This window comes from Engraulis encrasicolus, chromosome 17, assembly GCF_034702125.1.
Source record: "Engraulis encrasicolus isolate BLACKSEA-1 chromosome 17, IST_EnEncr_1.0, whole genome shotgun sequence".
NCBI classification, from domain to species: Eukaryota; Metazoa; Chordata; class Actinopteri; order Clupeiformes; family Engraulidae; genus Engraulis; species Engraulis encrasicolus.
The window spans coordinates 6,415,824-6,440,495 of NC_085873.1; the positions used below are offsets into that span (position 1 = coordinate 6,415,824).

The window sequence follows — 24,672 nt, forward strand, 5'->3', positions numbered from 1 at the left end:
TCACACAAGACACAAATGGGCACGCCTATGTTTTTATATCTTGTCAAAGCTTAAATGTTGTATGCTGAAATGCTGTAAAGTTGTTTTGATAACAAGCATTAGAGCTGACTTTTATGTGGCTCTTTGATAAAGAATGTGACACTGGCTGTCACTTTAGCTAAAATAGCATTTCTCAGCGGGGGCTCCACAGCCTCCCAGGGGGCGTTAGGGAGCCCTCCGAGGGCATTGAGAAGGAGACAGTTTGGGGGGTGGGGGGTGCTCAGTTGCATTAGGAGGGCATTGATCGATTTTATTTTTTTAATACTAAGGCAGGCGTTGGCAGGCTTATGGTGAGCCCAAAGGGCGTTGGAAGGCTTATAATGAGGTCAAGAGGGGCATTTGTAAAAAAAAAAAAAAAGGTAGAGAACCACTGAGCTAAAAGGATGGTGAGTGTGCGGCATGCTGTGTTTTGTTCACAAGCCACTTTCAGTGTGCTGAAAGCTCCTAATTCCCAGTGCTAATTCCCTAGGTATCTGTACTCGGTGATGGGAAATTAGCACAAAAAAACTCCAGATAACTTGACAACTTAGGCCTACACAAATACGTAGCTTCACAAAAAGTCAAATATGAATAGGTCATTATAATCTACAAATACATGAATTTATCAGACATTATCAAAACAGGTCTTTGTCCACTCATTGCCCATCAGTGAGATGAGAGGGTGAACCAGTCTACTTACAGTCTACTCTGAATTAGGTAAACCCAAACAAGTCCTTGGGCCGATATATTGTTTGCAGACAGTAGCTAGTTGGTAAAATGATGAATGGCTCAGTAAACATTATAATGTATGAGATAGTAAAGATGCATAATAGCTTTGGCTTTAAAGGAACAGTCCACCAGAAATGTTTTAATTTCCCACCTCCCCACCAAGCTACTGTAAGAAATTGAGTGTCACAGCTCTCCTGTTCTTTCAGCCGTTCCCAGTCTGAGGATGCTAGTTCCAAGCTATCATGTATCATTGAATTGAATGGGGCCATTAGCTGCTAGCTGGTACCATTCAGTTCAATGATGCAGGCAAGATTGGAGGTACAAGTTGCGTCACCAGAGTCAGAGCATGGCCGGATGAACAGGTAAAAGGTAAACCTCAATTACTTAACTCTAGGAGAGGTGAGAAATTAGTACATTTCCTTTATTCCTTTAATACTGCTTGTCTTAATCATGGCAGTTCCCTATGTCACATCTCTGGTCTAAGTTGTCTCTAGGTTTTGGACTTATTATTGTGTTTATTATTAATTATATGATTATTTTTATATTTATTGGGATTATGCGTAGGTCTTTCTTTGTATTCAGAGTTGTATTCATGTTAATGCTGATATCGCAGGTGTGCGTCTTTAGCTGTTTTATGTTAACCACTTCAATGCCTTCTTATTTTAAGTGCCATGAATATTCTCCAGAGAGGTCGAAATCATATGAAATTTGAAAGATGTGGACTGATAAGCCTAAAAAATATAACTTTTTGATTTTTGTTGTTTTTGTACGTGCAGGACTTACAGTGTCTTTATTATTTATTCAAAGATTTTTTTTGGTCAACATTGTCAATGCTTTTGTGATTTGTAGCGAAAGGTAATAGTTTAACCTTTGCCTAAGTAACAGTGGTGTGAATGACATGAGAATGTCCAGCTAAAGGTCCCATCTATCCATATCATGCCTTTCTCAATGAATGTAAATTCAGACTAAAATAAAAGAAATGAAAAAAAAAAAAACCCACCCTAGTTAATGTGGTTATTTTTCACAATTTCACAAACCGTGAACCAGGTGTATTTGGTGTGACACACACACACACACACACACACACACACACACACACACACACACACACACACACACACACACACACACACACACACACACACACACACACACACACACACACACACACACACGTGTTGTGGTGGTGTTCCTGGAGCTAGCGAGGTGTAAAGGACAGGTGGTGTGCAGACTCAGAGTATTAGATGTGAGGATTAGAGCAGTGTTTCCCAACCAGGGGTACGTGTACCACTAGGGGTACGCGAGCACACTGCAGGGGGTACTTGGAAAAAATGTATTATTATAACAAATGTATGGAGCAGTCACATCAGGACAGAGAAAGCGATATAGAACGTGAATTAGGGGGTACTCTTGGCACAACTAAGAGGCTTAGGGGGTACGCGAGACAAAAAATGTTGGGAAACACTGGATTAGAGGATGAGGCAGCTCACCACTCAAAAGGCCTGCACCATACAGTACGTCACACTGTGGGTTTCCCTCTACACCAGGGCTTCTCAACAGGGGATCTACAGCCCACCAGGGGGCATTGTATAAAGTAGAAGTAGAAGTACTGTCAGAGATGTAATTACAACACTAGTAGTAATATCACATGGTAATAAATGCAGGCTTATGATGAGGTCAAGGGGCGTTGGGAGACTTATGAAGAGGTCAAGTCGGTGTTTGTTCAAAAAACGGTTAAGAACTGACTGCTTTACGCCATACCGTAAATGACACCTGTGGGCTTCCTAGTAGAAGCATTACAGAATTCTATTGGCTCACTCAACTAGGTATAGATAAGTTTCGGGTAAACATTCGCGATGTGTGTAGGTGCAAGGTGCGTTTTTTTTTGTGACAGCAGTTTCCAACAATCATAGGTTGAAAAGTGGGCAGCCAGGGTTGCACAGGGATTGTTTACAAATGGGAAACCCATGTATATCACCTAGCCTAGTAAGGGCAGCACCAGACTACAAACATAGACAAACAAAAAGTACACTTTTAACGGACGATATTGCGTTTATATTGTGTCATTATAACAGAGGGACAGTAGAGAAAACCAAAGGTAATATTTCTCATAACCATAAAAAAGAAATTGGTTTTGTCTTTCCAGTATGTTTTAACCAACACATTTGAATGCAGATAACCAAGACAGGGTAAATACACATATGGCTGCTTTGATGAAAAACAGGAATGGAACAAACTCAGCTTCTGCCAACAGTAGAGAAAAAAAACAAACATCAGAAACACAAGGGGACAAAAAGGGTACAATGGCCCACTTGTGTCAGGGACAGACAGATTATACACCATGGGCGATAAATAAAACTATAAATGGCAACAAGTACAGATAGTACACTCAATACAACAGCCTTTTTTGTGACGGTCCCACAATTACACAAAACTAGAGATGCACCAGATCCTGACTTTTAGGATCCTGTCGGATACCAGATCCACTGAATCGGATACCAGATCCTACGAAGGGGTTGAAACACATGGCCTACTCGCACACGTGGGCCTTTTTTATTACGTTGGCTCAAACTATTTTTTAGACTCATTGGCTTACTGCCACACTGCTTGCAACGGCCGCTTCCAAAGGGCTTTAACTCCATGCAGCGATTGGGGTTGTGAAAGACTGACTGAAAAGCCTAGGCTAGATATGCACCAGATCCTGATTTTTAGGTACCTGCCGGATACCGGATCCACTGCTTACAGTATTTCTCAATTGGTTTTGTACATTTCTCGAATCTCTCTCGCAATTTGCAAAACATAATATTCATTCTCAAAACAGCTTTAACAAATGGCAAAACACCGTGGGTAACCTGCAAAACTGAGTCTCTTGCTCAAAACCCTTATTTGTCTTTCAAAATCAAGTTTTTTGTGTCAATGAACGTATCAGCACCAGCAGAATGGTTAGTCATTGTGTCATAGTGTATGATAGTCAAATCAATTTCTCATGTTGTCAATTGAGTAGTACACTCTTGAGGATCTTTTCTGAAGTGAAATGTTGTTTAGATTGGATGGGAAATGTTGTAAATTCGGCTTTATATTACATTGATCAGACAAGATTGAGATAGTTTCATGCATTCAGTGACAAAGCTTTTTGAGTGATATGACAAAAGCAATTGATAATGTTCGAAATCACTGAGAATTGTACACAGCCATGGCATGGTGGACGAGAGCATTTGCTATATGCCGAAAACAATGAGAAACTGATTTGACCATGTGCACAGGTAACACCAGGAAGTCACAATTGAACAAAGACTTTTGAGAATCATTATTCTGTTGTGAGAAATGTTTAAAACCAACTGAGAAAAACTGTAAGATCCTGCCGGACCTGGATCCTGTGAAAAACCCTATTATCCTGCCGGATCCGGATCCGGATCTTGGATCCGGTGCATCTCTACACAAAACCCACCAGGCACCAAGGCCATGCTCACACTGACTCTGAGAGGACAAACACTTTTCTCGATTCTGAAGATTTTTTATGATTTTGGGAGCTTTTGGGTTGCGATGGTGACAGGACGTGAGTGGGAGAGAGATGGGGCGGGGAAGGACTGGGAAATGACTTTGGGCCAGAATCAAACCTGGTTCCTCGGCACAACGGTGTGGTGCCTTGACCTGCGCCTGTGACGCTTCCACAATTGACTCTGCCCTGATTAAGGCCACATCTTGGTCTTAATAATGATTTAGCTGTCTAATAAAGCTATTTTAACTTTTTTGGAAGAGTGCTTTGGATAATGTGCTTTGGGAATTTGACTGTATTGCGTTTGTTTTCATGTCTTACGCTCCTCTCACTAGAAGAAATGTCCCCCATGGGGTACAATAAAGCTACTACTATTTCTAACTCTAGCGGTGCCTTAACCTCTTGAGCCATGGCCAATGCCTTCTCGCTTCTGTTTACACATTATAATGAGCATGAAGACAAAAGCTGCAATTTTTTCCCCCGCATCTTCCAGCCTGCATGATTGAGTATGTATTTTTCATTTCCGTGGCCGCTTAAGGCAATCTATTATTTTCATTTTTGTATGTTGTTTCTCACTTTTGTTAGTTAGTATTAAGATGCAAAGGCATGACATCAGGGACGCTTATAGCGTTGACCGGGGCCATGACAAAATCATCTGAAAGTGCCCAATGGTATAATGTAATGGGGACTCAAATCTGGGCCCCGCATTTTCTTTGGGCCCTGGACAACTGACCCATTTCTCCTCCCCTGCCAGCGGGCCTGCATGCCACTACTCAATGCATTGTGTGTGTGTGTGTGTGCGTGTGACTGTTAATGAGGGAATGCGGCAAGGATATCTGAGCTATTGGAGCCCCTACACTGCCTCTCTTTCCTTCAAGGCACCATCCTTGGCGGTGCGGGTGCCCTCTATCACTCATGAATTTTACTTCACCTTCACCAGCACAATGCTCTCTCTCTCTCTCTTGCTCTCTCTACCTCTCAACTCTCGTTCGGTGTGTGTGTGTGTGTGTGTGTGTGTGTGTGTGTGTGTGTGTGTGTGTGTGTGTGTGTGCGCGCGCGCGCGCGCATGTGAGGCTGGTACTAGGCCGGGGGACCTTGTTAGTTCTGGTGTGTGTGTGTGTGTGTGTGTGTGTGTGTGTGTGTGTGTGTGTGTGTGTGTGTGTGTGTGTGTGTGTGTGTGTGTCTTTGTGAAGTCTCCAGTCACTGCATGCATTCATCTATTGCTTCTACCACGCTCACGGCAAATGCTATGTATCACCACAGAGGTCAAACACACACACACAGACACAGACACACACACACAGGGGCAGAGGGAGAGAGAGAGAGAGAGAGAGAGAGAGAGAGAGAGAGAGAGAGAGAGAGAGAGAGAGAGAGAGAGAGAGAGAAAGAGAGAACAGAGAGAGCCATTAACACAGCAAAAATCCTTCAGGAAAACCATGGATACTTGAAAATCTAATTAGTGTGAGGCTACCGTCTCGAAGCAGGGCATATTGCTGTGTACAGTATCTGCTTTTCTATGACATATCATCATCCTATGTCTTTAACACAAAACAAGCAGGGGCTGCTCATGGCCACTGTACTAATGCTTCATCGAAAAGCAGGCACAACAGCATCTCATTGTTGGTTTGTTTTGTTCTTGATGCCAGGAATCAGCCACTGCTAAAAATAAATGTTTGCAATGGCCACACAGAATGGTCATTACATTTAGCAGACATTTATTCAAGGTGATTTTAAGTTATTTAGGTACATCATCTTGGTTACAGGCTGTCTTTGCGTACGTGCTTTGCTCGAGGGCACTTTAGGGTGAGGGTGGGTATTATACCACACAACATGCCTCCTAATAGGAACACAGTATCTCTCCAACCGTTAATCATGAAAAAACTGGCAAACAGAGCCTGCCATATATAAAGGCTATTTAGATAATGTACGTATCCTCCAGATTACAAACTTTGTGCATTTCTTCTCCATAGTCATCATAGTTACATCTCATTCCCGCAGTTCATCTTCTACACATAAGAAAGAAAAAAATGTCTCATTACAAGTCATAGCATAGTAACAAGTGACCTTGCTCTTGTACACTGACTGAACTCTAATGACTGCACCTAGGCTAAAAGATAACAGATTTGTTCTTCAAGGCGTAACCCAGTCTCATATGATGTTCTCCCAACAAGTAAAATGTTGTCAACCCAATACTAATGTCACCTTGATGTACTGCTATGCAATATGCTATAATTAACTATCTAAGATTGCAAAATCTTGCAAAAGCTCTTTGGGATGCTGAGACTCACTCTCATATTATGGTGATGGTTCATGCTGGTATGAGCTTCAACCTGTAACCGAATAATATATGTTGCCTTAGTAATGTATAATAATGATAACATTATAAGGGATATAGATTTTTAGCATGATCTAAAACAAAAAATAAAGTTTTTTGATAAAAATTTAAAATGTACACCAAAACTGACTCAAATACCTAAATAGCTGTCTTCCACATCTTTCACATCACAAACGTGCTTCATTTCCCGCAGTGCAGAAGCTCCACCTGACAAATGACCTTGCTGCTCCACAAACTCTCAATAGCTGATTTCAAGTAGCCATAGTCTGTGATACAGTACAGTCTGCTGCAGAACTACCATCTTATGTTCAGCACGTATGTAGCCTACAGCTCAAAAGTTTCATTGACAAGGAGGCAGGCACTCAATGGGGAATAAAAGATAAAGGTTATGGGCAATTTGGTTTCTTTGTTTGTCTTTCTATGAAATATGAGCACTTAGAGCAAGAATGTGGTGTTCTGTGGAATTAGGAAAGTGTGCGTGACAGTTATTTGTCCTCTGAGGAGTGACAGAGTTCAGTTCTTTATGTTGCTGTGAGAACTACTAAGAACAGCCCTCTGGGGATGCACCCGATCGGCACCCGATACTGCTCATTATATTCGTATTCGTACTCGTCAAGCACTTGTCGATACCAGGAACGATACTGCTATTACACAAAACAATGCAAAATCTTGTCACGTTCTGTGGACTTGAAAACAGCATAGAAAAAAAGTGCCACCTGATACATTTACTAACATTTAAATCTACATGGAAATTGTCAATAAAAACATCACAGGTGGAAAAAAACAAGGCCATGCATTTATTTTCATTTTTATTTTGGTGGTAAAAGGTATCGGTATCGGTACTCGTATCGGCAAGTACACACATTAATGTACTCGTACTTATCGGTTTTCAAAAAAGTGGTATCGGTGCATCCTTGACTAGAACTGCGGATAATGTGCAGCCTATGGCTTCCATTTACCGAATTTAACAAAGAAAACCACTCACATCCACCTCAAAAAAATTGGTACTGTACTAGCAAAAAATAACGTTTGCCACACTCCGCTTGTCTTATTTAATGTGTAACGTTTCGGGCAGCAGAAACTATACACATTAAATAAGAGAAACAGAGTTTGGTGCTGTGGACTTATTTTGTTGTTGCTATTATTCCATTAACCAAATTACACTGAAATACCCAAGTAGCCTGTTGTGACAGCAATTAATATCACTGATACTTGTACAGATTTTTGTATGCTGTAACATAGTTTGGTGACCAGAGTAGGCCTATGTATTGATCCAACTATGCTGCTGATTGCAACTGCCTATTCCCAAATTTGATCTCTTCATAAATATTTAGACAACTACATAATAAACTAATATTTGCTAGTGTGACAAGAGTGCATTCAATTTTGCAGCTAAAAATGTTTATTACTGGAAATTCAAAATGGTGGACATGGAAGAAGATCCATCTTTTCATGTATAAAAAGTGTAATCTTCACTGTAATAATGAATGGTGGTGGTAAGTATTGGTGAAGACGGTAACGTTTGTGAATGAGCAGCATGAATTAGAAATAAACTACTAAAAATATTAGGCTACATAGCCTACAGTACCTAAGTATGTTGTAGTTTTACTTTATACAAATGCAAACATACAAATGTTTTGGTGTTTGGGGATCTTGTAAATATAAGCTCATGTTGAGTTTCTCTTTTTTTCCCGATACATTTTAAGCTAGTTCCTTCTCAGCATTGGTCATGGTGATTGGTGATCTTGACATTATCTTTGAGTTGCTTTGTGTAGCCTACTAATCTCAAGATGACTATGATGACAAGACGATGACATGAGGAAGGCTATTTTGTTCTCTTGCAAAAATAAAAAACGCAATAACCATACAAATATATCTTCACACAAAAAGGGGAAGTGGGGGTGTCAGTGAGTACCGTCACCTCTCATTTCACAGAGCCGCACTGATTATAAAGAAAAGATTGCCACCTTGTGGTAGGCCGGTTGCACTGACAAGGCTAAGGCTGGACTGGTAATCTGGCATACAGGGCATTTTCCAGGTGAGCCAACAGTCCTCAGGCGCCGATGCTGTTGCTTATTGAGTTTTTTTCTGAGACCAGCCATCAATTTTGATGGGATGGCCCATTGGTCCACCTATGTAACATAGATAGTGGACAGAAATAATCTTTTTAGATTTTGAAGAACAGCAGGGGGTTGGCCTACGCCAAAAATGCCCGGGCTGTTTTGCGGTCCCAGTCCAGCACTGGACAAGGCTTTTTTACTGCGTAGTGTAGGCCTGGGATTCCCAAACTTTACCTTGACAAAGCTCCCCCTTCCAGTACATTCCAGCCAAGGCCCCTCTGACATAAGCCGTGCGCCTGTTCACCCAGTGATGAAGTTGGTGCATTCCTAAACCCATTCAAGTACTACAGAAAGCATAATACATAAACATTTTAAAGAGGAAAATGATTCCATTGGGATCAGGGGTGTAGTGGGCGCGGTATGCGGGGGTATGCAGTCCACCCACTTCTCCTGAAGTGAGATTTACAAAAAATCTTCTGCCCATGTTTGAATACAAAAAGGAGTGATCACATAGCAGTATTGCAGGTGATTGACCAAACAGATGAAAACAGAGAAACAATGACGGTAGATTAAGGACAGTTAGCAGGTTTGGCATGATAAGTTGCCTAATTATTTGATGACGTTAAAAATCGCGTACCCCCACTTTAAAAATCCCCACTACACCGCTGACTGGGATTGTTAAGCCTATTTTTGGTTTATTTTGGCTACTTGAGTAATTCAATTTACTAAATTGTTCTTTTTTTCCCGCTATGTTTTCCCTGCCAACCTGCTGCGGCCCCCCTGGCATCCCCTCACGCCGCCCCCCCCCCAGGGATCCCCACACGGCCCCCACCTTTGAAAACCACTGGTGTAGGCAAAGATTTTCTGCATGGTGAACCAAGATGAGGCGCAGCATGTGTCACCTATGGAATGCGGTGGGATGAACTCCGGCCTCCTAAAGGGGCTTGACTTTTCCACTTCACTCCATTCATTATCCTAGTCTCCTATAGTCTGCTTAAGGGGCGTGGCAGCTTAGAGCGGTGGTTGCCTTTTTTTGGCCCAGGACCCCATGCTGACATCCTCAATTTCTGGGGGCCCCACAATCCTGTTAATGACTGCACTGACGTTTATGAGGCATTTGCCAATGTATAAGATTGTATCTACAATTGTATATCAGAACATTATGTAGTTATTGTTATATACATTTTCTAAAACATTTATCAACTTTCTTTTTTTCACACCTAGACATTTCAGGCGACCCCATTTGAATTTCAGGCAACCCCACATGGGGTCCCGACCCAAGTGTAGAAAAATACTGCCTTTTAGCCTTGCATCATATTGATTTCCGATTTGAAACACCTCATGAAACGTCTCCTCTTTATAGTGTAGTCATATTAACCAGTAGATCCCACTGCTGCAAAAAATCTGAATAGTGTATTATATCAATGACAACTGCTCAACTGTGTCAAGTCATCTTCCTCATACACTTGAGACATGAAGGAATAAAGTGAGACGATGCAGTACAAGTTACTAATTTATTAGTATCAGTATAAAAGTTAACAAAGATAAAATGAAGGCTCCCTTTCCGATCTATGTATTAATGTAAAAGTTTTCGAAGACAAATAAAAGCTCTCTCTCTCTCATGCATTAGTGTAAAAGTTAACAAAATAAAAGAGAAATGAGAGACAAATAAAAGGCAAAAGATGGAGTCTCCTTCCCCACTCTGTCCGTCTAGGTGCCATCAGTAGGGCTCTGTGTCCTCAGTTTCCATGCCAGTGTGTTTATGTTTGACAAACTATCATCATGCACATTGGAACCCTTTAGGCACCAAGGTGTTTTTTCATGAAATGATTTTGACATCTTCAAAGATTTTAAATGGCTATAACTTTAAAGGTATAAGAGGTAGAGTGTGTCTGTAGCCTACTGACACAATAACACAACAGATGTATAATGTTCATCATGTCTAACTGTTTCAGTAACACTTGAGTTTTTCTTTTACTTAAGACATGTCAGGTAAAAGATAAAAAAAACGTACAAGTCTGAGGTAAAAGAAAAACTTCAGTGTTACAATTGAAATAACACAAGATGAGATGATCATTTCCTTGTGTGGGCATATGCAAAAAACTTGACAGTGTGTCAAAGAAAGCTAGTTGATAAATGTAGGCGCTTTGATTTGAAATATGGTTGAATTTACAACGCATCATCATCAGAAATGTTCCTCCAAGTCATGGAGCGTTTCATAAACACAATATAAGGAAATAGTAAATACTAACTCAACAGTGTAAATGACTTCTAATAAATCGAAAGAGAACACTACAAATGCATGAAAAAATGGGTAACACCTAACTTCATATCAGTGTCATACATATGACATGACAGTGTTATAACAGTGTTGTAACACAGTCATGTAAGTGCCATAAACATTGTGTCACTATCATAAACATTTCATGACTGTTGTCATCATCGGTTATTGTAAAGACAGCCCAAACAATGTCAACTTTAAAGCATTTATGACGTCGACATAATGACTGTCATGACACTTTTTGACACTGTTATGTCATGCATATGACGCCGGCGTCAAGTAAAGTGTTACAAAAAACAAAGCTCAAACGGGGAAAGCACCACACTGTTACGGTAGAGGTACGTCTTTGATTTGGTTGCAAGGTCATTTACCGGTCTTCCCTCGTCTCTCTACCACTGCTTTCCTGTCACCATCTTCACTGACCTGTGTCAAATTAAGGCATAAAAGCCCTAAATAAAATCTTGTTTTTTTTAAAAGCAGGTCTTTTGCTGTAGAGCTAACGAATCCCTATGCATCCAGGTGACACTTCTTGTAGTGTATCAGGGTGTGGTACTTCTCATAGCAAGGCACGACACAGAGACCCACCCCACACTGCTGACACCTGAACGTGGTCTGACGCCGACCTTTGGGGCGGCTCCGGTCAGAGCAGACGACACAGTCCGGGTGATCCTCAGTCTTGTAGATGAAGTGGCGCTCGGTGAGTCTCTGCGGCAGGGGACCCATCGAGGCCGCCTTCCGCCCTGTTTTTTTGCCCTCTTTCCTGGAGAAGCCATCCAGCAGAGCGGTGATGACCTCCTGCACAAACACTTTCAATGGCTTGTGAGGAGCAGGCGTGACGCGGCAGTAAATGATGTGCGCGTTCACCATGCTCACGCTCAGAATGGCGTTGAAGATTCTGTTGTACCACTTCTTCGACCTGTGGGGGAAGAGGTAGGTCTTCATCCTCTGGTCTGCCCTGTCGACGCCCCCCATGTAGGAGTTGTAATCGGCGACACACAGCGGCCTGTTTATCTCCCTGTTATCGCTGGTACTATCGGTGTATTTGCTAGCCTTCATGAGCTTTTTGTCGCACGCGTTGCTGTGGATGGTAGAGATCATGGCGACGCGCTTGGTATCCTGCCACGCACAAGCTAATATTTTGCCCTTCCTCATGAAGACGGGGTCATCTCCCTTGGCCAAGAGCAGGTGTTGTCCAGTCAATCCCTTCGGCATCCCCTTCCTATTACATCTAACAGTTCCACACAGACCTGTATCTTTGCTCGCCAGCTCTTCCGCTATGGCTGGTGAGGTGTAAAAATTATCCATGTACACCTCATGCCCTTTCCCTGTGTACGGGGCCATCAGCTCTCGGACAATAAGGTGCGTGGCACCAAATTCAGCGTTGGCAGCCTCAGGACGTTTTCGTCCGGTGTATATGGACCACTGAAGCACATAACCTGACTTGGCCTCACTCAGAACAAACACCTTGTAGCCGTATTTGTCTGGTTTCCTGGGGTTGTACATTTTCAGGACCGACTTCCCTTTGAAGGCGATGGTCATTTCGTCCAGGGACAGCTGCTTGGATGGACCGTACACTTCTGCGAAACGGGGAACGATCAGATCGATGATTGGCCGCAATTTGAATAGCCTGTCGTGGCCTGGCTGACCCACACCGACATACTCCTCGTTGTTGGCAAAGTGGAGGAAAGACAAGATCATCTGAAACCTGTTCCTGGACATCACCTTCCCGAATCCAGGCGTTGCCGTCGGCCAGTATTCGGCCCAATAATCCTCCAACGATGATTTCTCTACCAAGCCCATGGTCAGATGCAGAGACAAGAAGGCCTTCATTTCGCTAGTGGTCACATCGCACCATTCGTGGAATCTGGAGTTCGTCTTGAGTCGATGGGAGCCCAAATACTGATGGGCGTAGCGATTTGTCTCGGTCACGAGTATATTCCAGAACTCGTCACCGAGAAAGAGCGACAGGAAATCCAGAGGTGAGCTGTCACTGGATAGTTTTGTTTCACCCCGATATCCAATTGGCCGATCAAAGGGCCTGATCCAATTTTGAGACGGCTCTTCATTGGTTAAGTATTCAAAGCCGGCATTAGCCTCCTCGTCTTGCCAAGATAGACTACGCTTTAATGGACTCTGTTTAAACGGACTACGCTTAGATGGACTGCACTTAAATGGACTGCGCTTGAATGGACTGCGCTTAAATGGACTACTACGCTTAGATGGACTGCGCTTGTATGGACTATGCTTATTGGCTCTTTGGCCTTGCAGCACATCCCATGGACCATCTTCACTGGGCGGCAAACCATCCAAAGTTTGGGATTTTGGTTGTGAGGCTAAACTCTCACTTTCTGCAGGTTCTCCACCATTGCAAGTCAGGGACTCATCTCTAGCAGGGTCATAGAGTGGATCGTTAACATCATCATCGTCGTCTGAGGGCAGATACTCCCCCTCAGAATCAGGGTCGGCAAATATAAGACCCAACTCCTCCAGGAATTTAATCTTGTTTATAGATGCCATTAGACGTTGATGGTGATACAAAAATAAGGTGATGTTGACAGATATTGTTCTGATGGAATGGGTCACACGTACACTTACTCCGCTATTGCTCACACTGATTCAGTTACATTAGGTGTAGGTTGAGTCAACAGTGGCGTCTAGAGGGTTAATTCTTGGGCCAACCTCTCCTCAGACGCACAATGGTGGTTAGATACTCTGCTGAAGATTCTGTAAAACAAACATAAAGACATAATGAACACACACGTGTACCCCTGCGAGCACACCAGAGGCCACCTAAGCTACGAGTCGCTAAGACTCGGTGTGGACTGTGTTCAACACGAGCGATGGAAGCGACAGAGTATGCAAGCAGAATGTTAGCACACCGACATTCCAATTGTCTGCTGTGGCTGTCGCCGAGCCGAGTCGTGCTAGTAGCTGTCGCATGTCGGCAAAGCTAATTAGCATAATATCCTCTGAAGTTAAACTAAAAACTGTCACTCAAATCGCATCTGGTCTCCCAAATCGCTTTTGTCTCTTCTGTCAACAGCGACGCCATACAAAGTCAAGTACTTCCAACGCCGGTGTTGCTGTAGTCGTGTGTGGTGTATTTGTGCCATAACACTGATTCACGTAAATGTCAGGCATCTCTATGATAATACATATAGACAGGTCATCAGCTGGGAAAATTAGGCCTTTCGTCCTACCGCACTTTTCTCTGTGGATTACTGACCAGAAGCCCTATTGGAAGAAATTAAAACATGGGGCCACGTCAATTTTTGCTCAGAATTCAATATGGCCGCCATTTTCCAAAATGACTTGTTTTCATGCATTATTACATTGTACTATAAGGTGATATTCATGAACGATGAACTACTTTCAGCACTATTCTGTCCTAATTCCTTACATACATATATACAAAGGTTGACTAAACTAACAGAAATTAAAATAAAGTTGGCCACCTTGCAATTTCCAAAGGAAAGTGCTGAAAATAATGATTGAAATGCAAATACAGAGTGGCTACGAAAATTAGGCCTATTGTCCTGTCAGTGTATTACAGACCAGAAGGCCTATTGAAAAAGATTCACCAGCTGGTTGCCATCTCAAATGTACTCCAAAATTCAAAATGTTCTCTGTTTTTCAGAATGGCAGCCTTTCATACATTTTTCTCAATACTATAAGACCATAATTATCAATAAAGAGAACCTATTTTCAGTGAAATCTCCTATCTACAGACGTGAGTACAAAGGTTGGCAACAGAAAGATGTAAATTTCCTATAGACAATATCCTAAGGATTGTTGTCGGAAAATGATTGAATTACACATACACAGTTGACTGCTGAAAAAAGGCTATTGATCTGCCAAACTTTTCACATTAGATTTCTGACCAAAAGTTTTTCAGGCCTACATTTTTCTGCATAAAGCAAGGGTGAGTGTGCGTGCGTGTGTGCGCGCGCATATCCCCCGCTCATCTTTCCCCTGCTCTACAGTGTCTTACCCCCACACACTATTCTGCCTCCTCCACCCCCTCACTCATCACCCCCCCCCCCCACACACACACTATTCTGCCCTCCAACCCCCTCACTCATCCTTCCCATGCTACTCTGCCCCTCCACCCCTCACTCACCCCCCACTAGCAAGTCTTTGTGATGTATCAAGAGCCACAGTATCCAAGGTGATGTCTGCATACCACCAAGAAGGATGAACCACATCCAACAGGATTAACTGTGGATGCAAGAGGAACTAAATGACACTAAAATGACAGGTGTCTCAGTTATTTTGTCCACCCCATGTATATTCATGCCTTTTTCTAGAAAACCTTTATACTCACGTCTGTAAGGAACTAGGACAATTTAACTGAAAAATAGGTCATCTTTATTGGTAATTATGGCCTTACAGTATTGAGAAAAATGTGTGAAAGTCTGCCATTCTGAAAAACAGTGAACATTTTGAATTTTGGAGCACATAGATGGCCCCAAGTTTTCATATTTTCCAATAGGCCTTCTGGTCTGTTATCCACTGACAGGACAATAGGCCTAATTTTCGCAGCCATAGACTCTGTATGTGCATTTCAATCATTATTTTCAGCACTTTCCTTTGGATATTGTAAGGTGGCCAACTTTATTTTCATTTCTGTTAGTTTAGTCAACCTTTGTAAACATGTATGTAAGGAATTAGGACAGAATAGTGCTGAAAGTAGTTCATCGTTCATGAATATCACCTTATAGTACAATGTAATAATGCATGACAACAAGTCATTTTGGAAAATGGCGGCCATATTGAATTCTGAGCAAAAATTGACGTGGCACCATGTTTTAATTTCTTCCAATAGGGCTTCTGGTCAGTAATCCACAGAGAAAAGTGCGGTAGGACTAAAGGCCTAATTTTCCCAGCTGATGACCTGTCTAATATATCCTTCATGTTAAAATAACATTTCAAAATTCCAACGCTCTAATATCAACTAATATGTTTCAACAACACTGTTGCAGCTTTGCACCATCCAGGGATCAAACCCGACTGTTATAGAATGAATAATGGTCTTGCTGTACCAGAGGCAGAGGCGTATAAAGTAAAAGTAGAAGTACTCTTACAGTGAGTGTATCGACTTATTACAGTGAAATAACTGTAAAAACTCTGCAAGATCATGAACTAATGTTGTAATTACACCAGTAACAGTACTTCTACTTCTACTTATACACCGCTCTGACCAGAGGTGCTTCATCTTAGGACGTTTTCATGCAATGCCAGACTGCTTAGATTCAATACATTCAAAGCAGGTAGGCCTATAACTTACAAACAATGGCATAAACATAAACATGTGTTTAAAAAAAAAAAAAAACAGGTAGTTGTTTTTACCTGCTTTGCTTTAAAACGAATACGTTTGACATCATTATAAAAAGGATGAATTGATTGTAATATTTAACTCACCTCTTCCCATGAATAAGGGCTATGCATGTGGGACAACAATAATGTTGGCTGTCTTTCCTCTGTTCTGCATACACATCCAATGGTGTGACAGCTCAGATCTCCTCTTCACCCAGATCAAATTAGGATCTTCAAACTCTGTTTATGGCTTTGATCTACAAAACACAACCAACATGACAAAGAATAACAAACAAATGTCAATTATGTTGAAGTCAGATTGCCCTTGGTTATGTTCTCATTTCACACTTTTGAACAGCGGAAATGAATGAATTAATGAATGAATGAATGAATGAATGAATGAATGAATGAATTAATGGACAAAACTTTGAGAATAAATACAGCAAACACAGAAAGAAGACAGATAAAGAGGAAACTCTTTTTCAAACCGAGTTGGGGACATTATGCTCACATGGCTTTAAAAAATATCAAACCTTCAAATGTGAAGAAAACATACAGTGGCGAATGACTGTTTTGGCATCTGGAGACCTTTTCACCCTGGAAAACAAAGCAATGTGTTGTTTTGCAGAATCAATACCACACCTTCAATAATATAGTGTAAACCGTAGCCTATTGGTATACAGTATTACAGTGCAAGAGCTTGGATGGCAATAATGCATACAAAATATAATACTGCAATAGTGCAGAAATAAGCTGTTTTTCCTGTCATAATAGTATAGTACACCTTGGTAGAATAGAGAATGACATTAATTTCCAGAGGGAAATGAGCAATGTGCAATATAAAATCCACTAATGCACAATACACAATTCACAGATGAATCCACTCATGTCAAATTTATTTCACATACAGATAGCCAAGGCCTACATTAGCCTAATAGTCTGGGCCTGTCCCTACCTTCTGCATAGGCCACTGGACATTGCACTTGCACACATTGCACAAGTCCAGAACTCATTAAAACACACAGCATACAAGACCCTGTGAACAAAAAAATTGCTGTGTTGGTGGGACTATGTGGTTGCTAGTTGGAGTGATTATTTTCAATCACTTCCCCTAAGTGTAGCTGCGTTGAGAGTACGGAAAACAAAGTACATAGACAGCACATGCTCACCCCAGGACTTGAACTGAATTCTATAGGAAGCTAATCAGCCTGTTTGGTTTGGAAGCAAGCAAAACTTTGAAGACCTAGACCTATGGCAAAGGATGGCATAGGAAAACTAAATTAGGTGACCAAGAAGCGACGTGTTTAAACAAACGAGGATGTTAATAGATAGACTAGTGCAAATTAACCCAATGAATTTAGCCTGTGCAGAAAGTCCGGATGAAGAACATTCCAAAGCCGTGCAGGTGAGTTGTCCACTACCAGTCCATGCAGCGATGCATGAGCAAAATGACAGTAAGATACAGGGGAAACGTTCGGTTTTATCTACCTGCTTTCGCCTGATGTCTGCACGTTCAAGTGAATCAAATCTTGACGATGGTTGCAGGTCATCTAAAAAAGAAGCATGCTTTTATTGAAAAAAATATGGAGCGTGTCTTTGGTGGGCGTGTCTCTAGACAGGCTTCTTTAGCGGGAATGCTCGAGTGCGTCCCAATATGTGACCTTGCCTCCTCCACTTGCCTCCACTTGCTTCTCGTCATGATGACATTACTGACAACAGCATTATATTTCAATATCTTGCAAAAGCTCAATTGTAAAGTCTTTTTCTCATTTGCAATTGGGATGGTGAATGAAAAACAGTCCCTCAAAAGTTGTTGTGGCGAGGCTGACAGCTGGGAAACTTTATAGTTTTCTCCACGGAGGAGGGGCCAGGAGGCGGGACGAGGAGACAAGCACAAGTGGAGGAGGCAAGGACACATATTGGGATGCACCCCTCGAGTGGGCTGTGCTGTGGTGGGCGCGCGCTGTTCAGCTTCCTTCTATTCAAAGCAAATGTATGATTGTTTGCAGCAAGGTTGGATGTTTTGGTGTGGTTTGTTATAACTGTACTTCTAATGCAATTAATGCACAAGAGAAAATGACCCATGATAAGGTTGGTTGTCGCATCATGCATTGCAATGTTATTGTCCAGACTGGTGACCTCAAGTGTAATGTAACAAAATCGCCTCAGGGTGGCAGCATCTTCCTTCTTTTTTCAGACCTTTGACAGCGGACCTGTCGTTTCTATGACAACATACTGGAAAAAGTTAAACAAACCTAGATACTTCTCATCATGGCGTTGTCAAGTTTCTAATGTTTGGACCTGAACTTCTTATGATAACAAATTGATTCACTCTTTGCCAGAGAATGGATTTGAGCAAGGGATTAATGGTAGGCCCCTATCGTTGACATGTGTTTCTTGGGCTGTCAAATTATTCAATTAGCCTCTTGTCAACAGAATGATCAGCATGCTATTCTTAATAGCTTTGTTTTGTATTTCACCGGTTCAGAAGATGGGAAATATTATGTCATTAACGGCATTAACAAAGAGCAAAACTTCACAACTTAAGACTCATGAAGGAATGTGTGACTGTGAATGTGTGTCTGTGTTTATATTTTCAGGTGTCTGGTCCACTGAAGGCTCAAATCTTAATGTGGTAAGCAGCTGTGCCCATAGGCCTAAATAGGCTACAACCAATGTGATGATAACCAATGTCATGAGTAGGCTACAGTATTGCATAATCTTTCTCCCCACCTTAAATTTAAGGGCGGACGCAACTTACAAGGATATGGAAGAAATCAACAAGGCCACTTCCACAGAGGACCTAGAAAAGTTAAGACAGAATGTATGACTAAGGTTAAAAACCTAACATCTGTTGAGAGACAGACATCCTTGTAATGTCTTCATTATTGTCTCGTAGGGTTCTGAGTTCAGTGCTGGGAATCACCACTCCAGATGACCCCAAACAACGTGTACTGCTGGAGATGTATGTGAATGCAGTGCTGTTCTCCAGATCGAAGAAGTTCAACAGAGAACAGACGTCTACTATGCTGTCTATATTTAAACGAGTGCATAAAGCCAATACAGGTCCATTATATTATGTTCAAAGATGCAATGAATTCTGATGATGTGCTATTGACAGTACATACACAGTAAAAAAAATGCAGTGTTAATTCAACACTTAAAATGTACACTGGGGCAAGATACAACCTACAATAGTGTTTCTCAACATTAGGGAGCATTGGGGAGCCCTAGAGGGGCGTTGAGAAAGATATAGCTGAGAGGGAGCGTTGATTAGTTGTCATTGGGGGGTAGGCTATTAGTCTGTTTTATTGTTTAATACTAAGGGGGGCGCTGGCAGGTTTATGATGAGGTAAATGGGGCGTTGGGAGGTTTATGATGAGGCCCAGGGGGCATTAGTTCAAAAAAGGGTGAGAATCACTCCTCTAGAAGATGTTAAATCAACTTTTTCAGAGGTGGCCAAAGAAGTTTCCTTCCAGCACAAGTAACTTCACTGAGTAACTTAAATGGCCTCCAGTTACTAGAGCAATGTACCTGATTCTGCGCTGTTTGGATCAAATCTTGGGGTTTTCTTTTTAGGTTTTTTTCAGTAACGACAACGCCTAGCCACCTCATTAGGTACAATTGAATAGCTGGTGTAACCACCATGTAATATCATGAGCTAGTGTTGTACTTACACCATATAATTACTTCCACTTTTACTTGTACCACCTCTGGCATTTTTACTGTGTATTATGTATAGCTTAACATACCATACATTGCATCTCTCTATTCTTAATTTCCTTGGTGATCAGTAAATATCTCCACTTTACTATAGTAATCTCCGCTGTTCAATTTGCAGACACTCCCCTCAATAATGCAGACGAGTGTTTCAACTATTGCAGTGAACTTCTACTCTGCCATTCTGTGCGGGTGTGTAAGTCAACATTCCAACAATGTACTTACATATTGCACACTGCTTTTATCGGATTGACCTCCTGTGTATCGTTACATCTAGTTATTATTTATTCCATTCTCTCTCTCTCTCTCTCTCTCTGTCTGTCGTGAAAATCTCTTTCTACAGAGACCACCTTTCAGCATTGGCCTTTACAGTCTGAGTCAGATGACGGATATACTGACGTACTTTACAAACACTTACATGAGACACTATGCACTGTACAAGTACATCTTTACCCCACAGGTAGTCAATAACAATATCTCTCGTGTGGTGTGCCTTTGTGTTTTGGGAAATACTGTGATCTGTCATTTGATGTTTTGATCTCTATCTCTCTGTGTCTCTGCCTCTAGTCTCTCTCTGTCGTCTCTTTTCTCTCTCTCTCTCTCTCTCTCTCTCAAGATTCAAAGGGTGCCTTGTTAGCACAATTGTTTAGGTTACAGTGTTGGCAAAGCATGCAAATACAAGTAACAAAACAAAACAAAGTAGGCCAGTGTATGCGCACATGTGAATGTAGGTAGGTGTGTGTGCACATGTGAACGCGTCTGTGTTGGTGTTATAATCATGAGTATGGATATACAGTACACCAGAGGTGGAAAGAGTACAGAAAATGTGTACTCAAGTAAAAGTATCTTTACTTTGCCTAAATTCTACTCAAGTACAAGTAAAAGTACCTATCTAAAAATCTACTCAAGTAAAAGTAAAAAGTACTTCACTTAAAATGTAATTTGAGTAAAAAGTACTTAGTTACTTTTAATTAGCTTTCCTCTTGAGAATGTCATGTTTATTTTTCTTGAATATCGTCCTCCATAACCTCTATCTCTTGCTTGGCACCAGCCATCATCCAATACATTGATACAAGATAGTAAAATAGTGGAAATGCTGTGTGCCATCCTGCACAATCTTTCATTTCTGGCGGATTGTGGCATTATTGTGCATGGCATTTTGTCTCTCAGTCAATTTTTTTTACTCAGTACTCAGGCCAGGTTCCAGTGTAATTGAGTAAAGTACTTGGGTCAAAATGTACTCAGGTACAAGTAAAAGTATTCATTTAAAAAAATTACTTAAAAAGTACAAAGTATTCATAAAAGCTACTAAAGTACAATATTGAGTAAAAGTAAAAAGTTACTTTTCCACCCCTGCAGTACACTTACTATTTCTCCCTCTCTCGCTCTCCCAGATGTTTTTAGACCTTTCATTCACCTACACTGGAACACAAGGGAACCTCGACCCTGAAGAAACAGAAACTCCAGGTACGTACGTATGAGACTCTCAAAAATGGTAAGTTACTGTTCCATTGCCTAGCTTATAAACTATGTACTCTTCCCATAATGTGGAGGTGTAACAACATGAATCATTATGAATTATTGCAATGTGTTGATATCCCCAATTTCTGCTGTTCATTAGTCCAACACATTAAAAAGAAACCCGCAGTGTTAATTCAACATTGAGCCGATTTAACATCTTCTAGATTTAATTTATTGCCCGAGTATTATTGAAGTGTTGAATTAATACTGCTAATTTTACTCTGCGTACATAATTAAAACAAGGGTAATGCCTTTAAAAAACTGAGTGTGGTGCTTGGTTTCAGAGAGTCTGGAAGAGTCCGAGCATGTCACAGATGGTGATGACAAGGAAGAGGAGTTCAGTGACACAGCCAGCCAGCAGAAGGACCTCAGCACAGAATCTCCAGAGGAGGCAGCAGGTGACTCATTTGGTGTTAATGAGCAGGGCAAAATGTTTCATTAGTTACCTTCTACTACCACGTATTCCAAATGACCTTGTTAAACCTGTTCACTTCAACCAGGTGATAATTTAACCAGCCAATCACCTAGCTGAATTTGACTGGTATAAAGCTAAGTCATTTGGAAAACGGCACTGGATTATAGCTAATGGATCCATTTTGCCCATCACTGTTAATGAGAACTGAATAGGAGAGGGTGTAGAATAGAAAAGGTAAAAATCTGGTGCCACGCAGATGTCTTCTTGTCATTTCTATTAATTTTTTTAACAGTGCAGACTAGGGGTGCACCGATACCACTTTTTTGAAAACCGATACAAGTATGAGTACATTAATGTGTGTACTTGCCGATACCGAGTACCGATACCGATACCTTTTACCACCAAAATACAATAAAAATAAATGCATGGCCTTGTTTTTTTCCACCTGTGATATTTTTATTGTCCATTTCCATGTAGATTTAAATGTTAGTAAATGTAAGAGGTGACACTTTTTTCCATGCTGCTTTCAAGTCCACAGAACGTTACAAGATTTTGCATTTTTTCGTGTAATAGCAGCATCATTCCTGGTATCGGCAAGTGCTTGACGAGTACGAGTACGAGTACAATGAGCAGTATCGGGAGCCGATACCGATACCAGTATCGGTATCGGTGCATCCCTAGTTTCTATGACAACCATCTTCATCAGAGTTCAGGATTCTGATGACAACAGTCTTCATCCGAATCAGTCGTTGAAACATTAATCTGCACTGTGAAAAATAAGTAAGAAATAACACAAAGACATCAGTGTGGCACTAGATTTTTTCCCTTTTTTATTCTATAATTGGTCCTGCTCGTGTTGCACCACAATGTCAACCTCAGAAATGTGGAGTGCGTTTTTTCTTTGCTCTAGAAGAGAGTGCATTTTGTTTCTAGTTCTGTATTTGATAAGGTTGGGATGTTTGTGATACATCTACTGTCTCTCTGTCTTGTCAGCTGTTTTTAATACTGTATGTTTTGGGAGACAACATACACTTCCCCTAGGGTGAAAAATACATGTGCTAAAGAACAAAAATGATTAATAAGGTGGAGACAGTAATGGAGTTTCTTCCAGAATCCATGTGCAGCCATGCCTCTTTGGGAGACTAAGGATGCATTCCAATATGCGGTCTCTCGTCCTCCACTTGTGCTTGCGGCCTTGCCTCACCTCGTCTCGCCCCGCCTCCGTGGAGAAAATAACGTTTCCCCGCTGTCTGCCTAGCCACAACTTTTGGGGGACTGTTTTTCATTCACCATCTCGATTGAAATGAGAAAATGGCATTAGAATAGTGATTTTGCAAGATATTTAATTAATGTCATGTGTTGTCAATCATCATGAGGTCACAAGCAGGGCAGAGAGCAAGGGAGGACGGAAGTACACATATTGGCCTTCCAATTTGCATTCCAATATGCGGCCTCCCGTCCTCCACTTGTGCTTGCGGCCTCACCCCGCCTCCTGGCCCCCCGCTGTCAGCCTAGCCAAAACAATTTTTGAGGGGCTATTCTTCATTCACCATCCAGTTTGCAAATGAGAAAATGACTTTACAATTGATCTTTTGGGAGATTTTGAAATATAATGCCGTCAGTGATGTCATCATGACGTATTACTTCCTGGTATGAGGCCACAAGCACAAGTGGAGGATGCAAGGTCGCATATTGGAACTAGACCATGACACGGGAGTGGATTTTCACTCTTGTGACGTCCCATCCCAGTCAGAGAAAAAAAATCCCATCCCGTCCCAGCCCGGACTGGAGTAAAAGAAACAAATCCCGTCCCGTCCACTCCTGAAAAGAATGTTTCCCAATTCTGCCCACTCCCTCTCAAAATCAATCCCACACCCGTTTCGTCAAAAATCAAGGCTTTTTTTTAATGAAAAAATAAGCGACCAATCCCGCTCCTATTCATCTTTATTCCCGCTCCTGCCCACTCCCGTTCATCTTTACCCACGGGACTTCCCGAAAAATGTCATCCTCTAATTGGAACGCACCCAGGGATGTATGGAGTTCAATAGAAATTGAATTTGTTGCTTTATATTACTAACCATATTAAAAATCTTTGTGCTAAATACTGCATCTTGTCTCTTGTGAAAGTCTCGGCAAAGAAGGCGGGTCTCCAGATCCTGGTGCAGCAGGAAGTGAGGCGGGAGGTGCAGCGTGTGAGCGGCCAATTGGAGAAGCGCCTGCAGGAGAGCACCAATCAGCTCAACTCCATGCTCAGCACGCTGGAGACCAACCAAACCCCCAAGAAGAAGTGACCTGCCTGCACTTGTGATCAGGATAATGCTTGTAATTCAAACCCCAAAATAGAGATTTATTTCCATAGCTCTGGTTTGATTGTGACTCATTATTGTACAGGTGTGGTCTGCAATTTTTCTGGAGCATTTTTTTTTAAACCAAACTGATTAAAATCCTCTTCGAATCTGCATTCCAACCAATAAATTAGAAGGTTTGTCACAAAATCGTACAAAAACACAAGCCAATCTTATTGAACTGGTCAATCAAAATTGTTGGATCCTGACATGTCCATCAGAGTGTGACAAAATACACTGTGATTTCCAAAATACACTGCACTTACCAACTTGTTTTCAAAACATTACATTTAGCAGACCACCTACAAAACTGGACAAGTGGGTTTAGTACGTTAGCATTTATTGTTCTTGCCTTGTACAGTACAATGTTAAGTTTTGAACAGTTTTCTAATTGACAAACTGGGATAAAACATTCCTCTAAAAAGACATATTCGAC

General features: G+C 41.5%; 2 protein-coding genes across 2 annotated transcripts; one reads left to right on the forward strand and one right to left on the reverse strand.

Moving 5' to 3' along the window:
- Nucleotides 1-10,138: 10,138 nt before the first annotated feature.
- Nucleotides 10,139-17,808, reverse strand: LOC134467191 (piggyBac transposable element-derived protein 4-like). Its single transcript, XM_063221100.1, has 4 exons — nucleotides 17,724-17,808; nucleotides 16,769-16,832; nucleotides 16,341-16,492; nucleotides 10,139-13,643 (listed from the first exon to the last, which is right to left on the reverse strand). The coding sequence occupies exon 4, from the start codon at nucleotides 13,434-13,436 to the stop codon at nucleotides 11,427-11,429; it is 2,010 nt and encodes a 669-aa protein (XP_063077170.1). The 5' UTR covers nucleotides 13,437-13,643; nucleotides 16,341-16,492; nucleotides 16,769-16,832; nucleotides 17,724-17,808; the 3' UTR covers nucleotides 10,139-11,426.
- Nucleotides 17,809-18,453: 645 nt separating this feature from the next.
- cfap119 (cilia and flagella associated protein 119) lies at nucleotides 18,454-24,249 on the forward strand. The gene is made up of 9 exons (XM_063221645.1): nucleotides 18,454-18,604; nucleotides 18,836-18,870; nucleotides 18,981-19,046; nucleotides 19,135-19,301; nucleotides 20,077-20,147; nucleotides 20,299-20,415; nucleotides 21,350-21,422; nucleotides 21,761-21,874; nucleotides 24,019-24,249. The coding sequence occupies exons 1-9, from the start codon at nucleotides 18,581-18,583 to the stop codon at nucleotides 24,180-24,182; spliced, it is 831 nt and encodes a 276-aa protein (XP_063077715.1). The 5' UTR covers nucleotides 18,454-18,580; the 3' UTR covers nucleotides 24,183-24,249.
- Nucleotides 24,250-24,672: the final 423 nt, after the last annotated feature.

Bases quoted from the DNA above. Each gene is read 5' to 3' on its own strand.
- LOC134467191 (XM_063221100.1), bottom strand. From the start codon at position 13,436: ATGGCATCTATAAACAAGATTAAATTCCTGGAGGAGTTGGGTCTTATA.
- cfap119 (XM_063221645.1), top strand. From the start codon at position 18,581: ATGGATTTGAGCAAGGGATTAATG. The intron at 19,302-20,076 runs GTCCATTATATT...TTCAATTTGCAG, and splicing joins AGTGCATAAAGCCAATACAG to ACACTCCCCTCAATAATGCA. The intron at 21,875-24,018 runs GTGACTCATTTG...CTCTTGTGAAAG, and splicing joins ATCTCCAGAGGAGGCAGCAG to TCTCGGCAAAGAAGGCGGGT.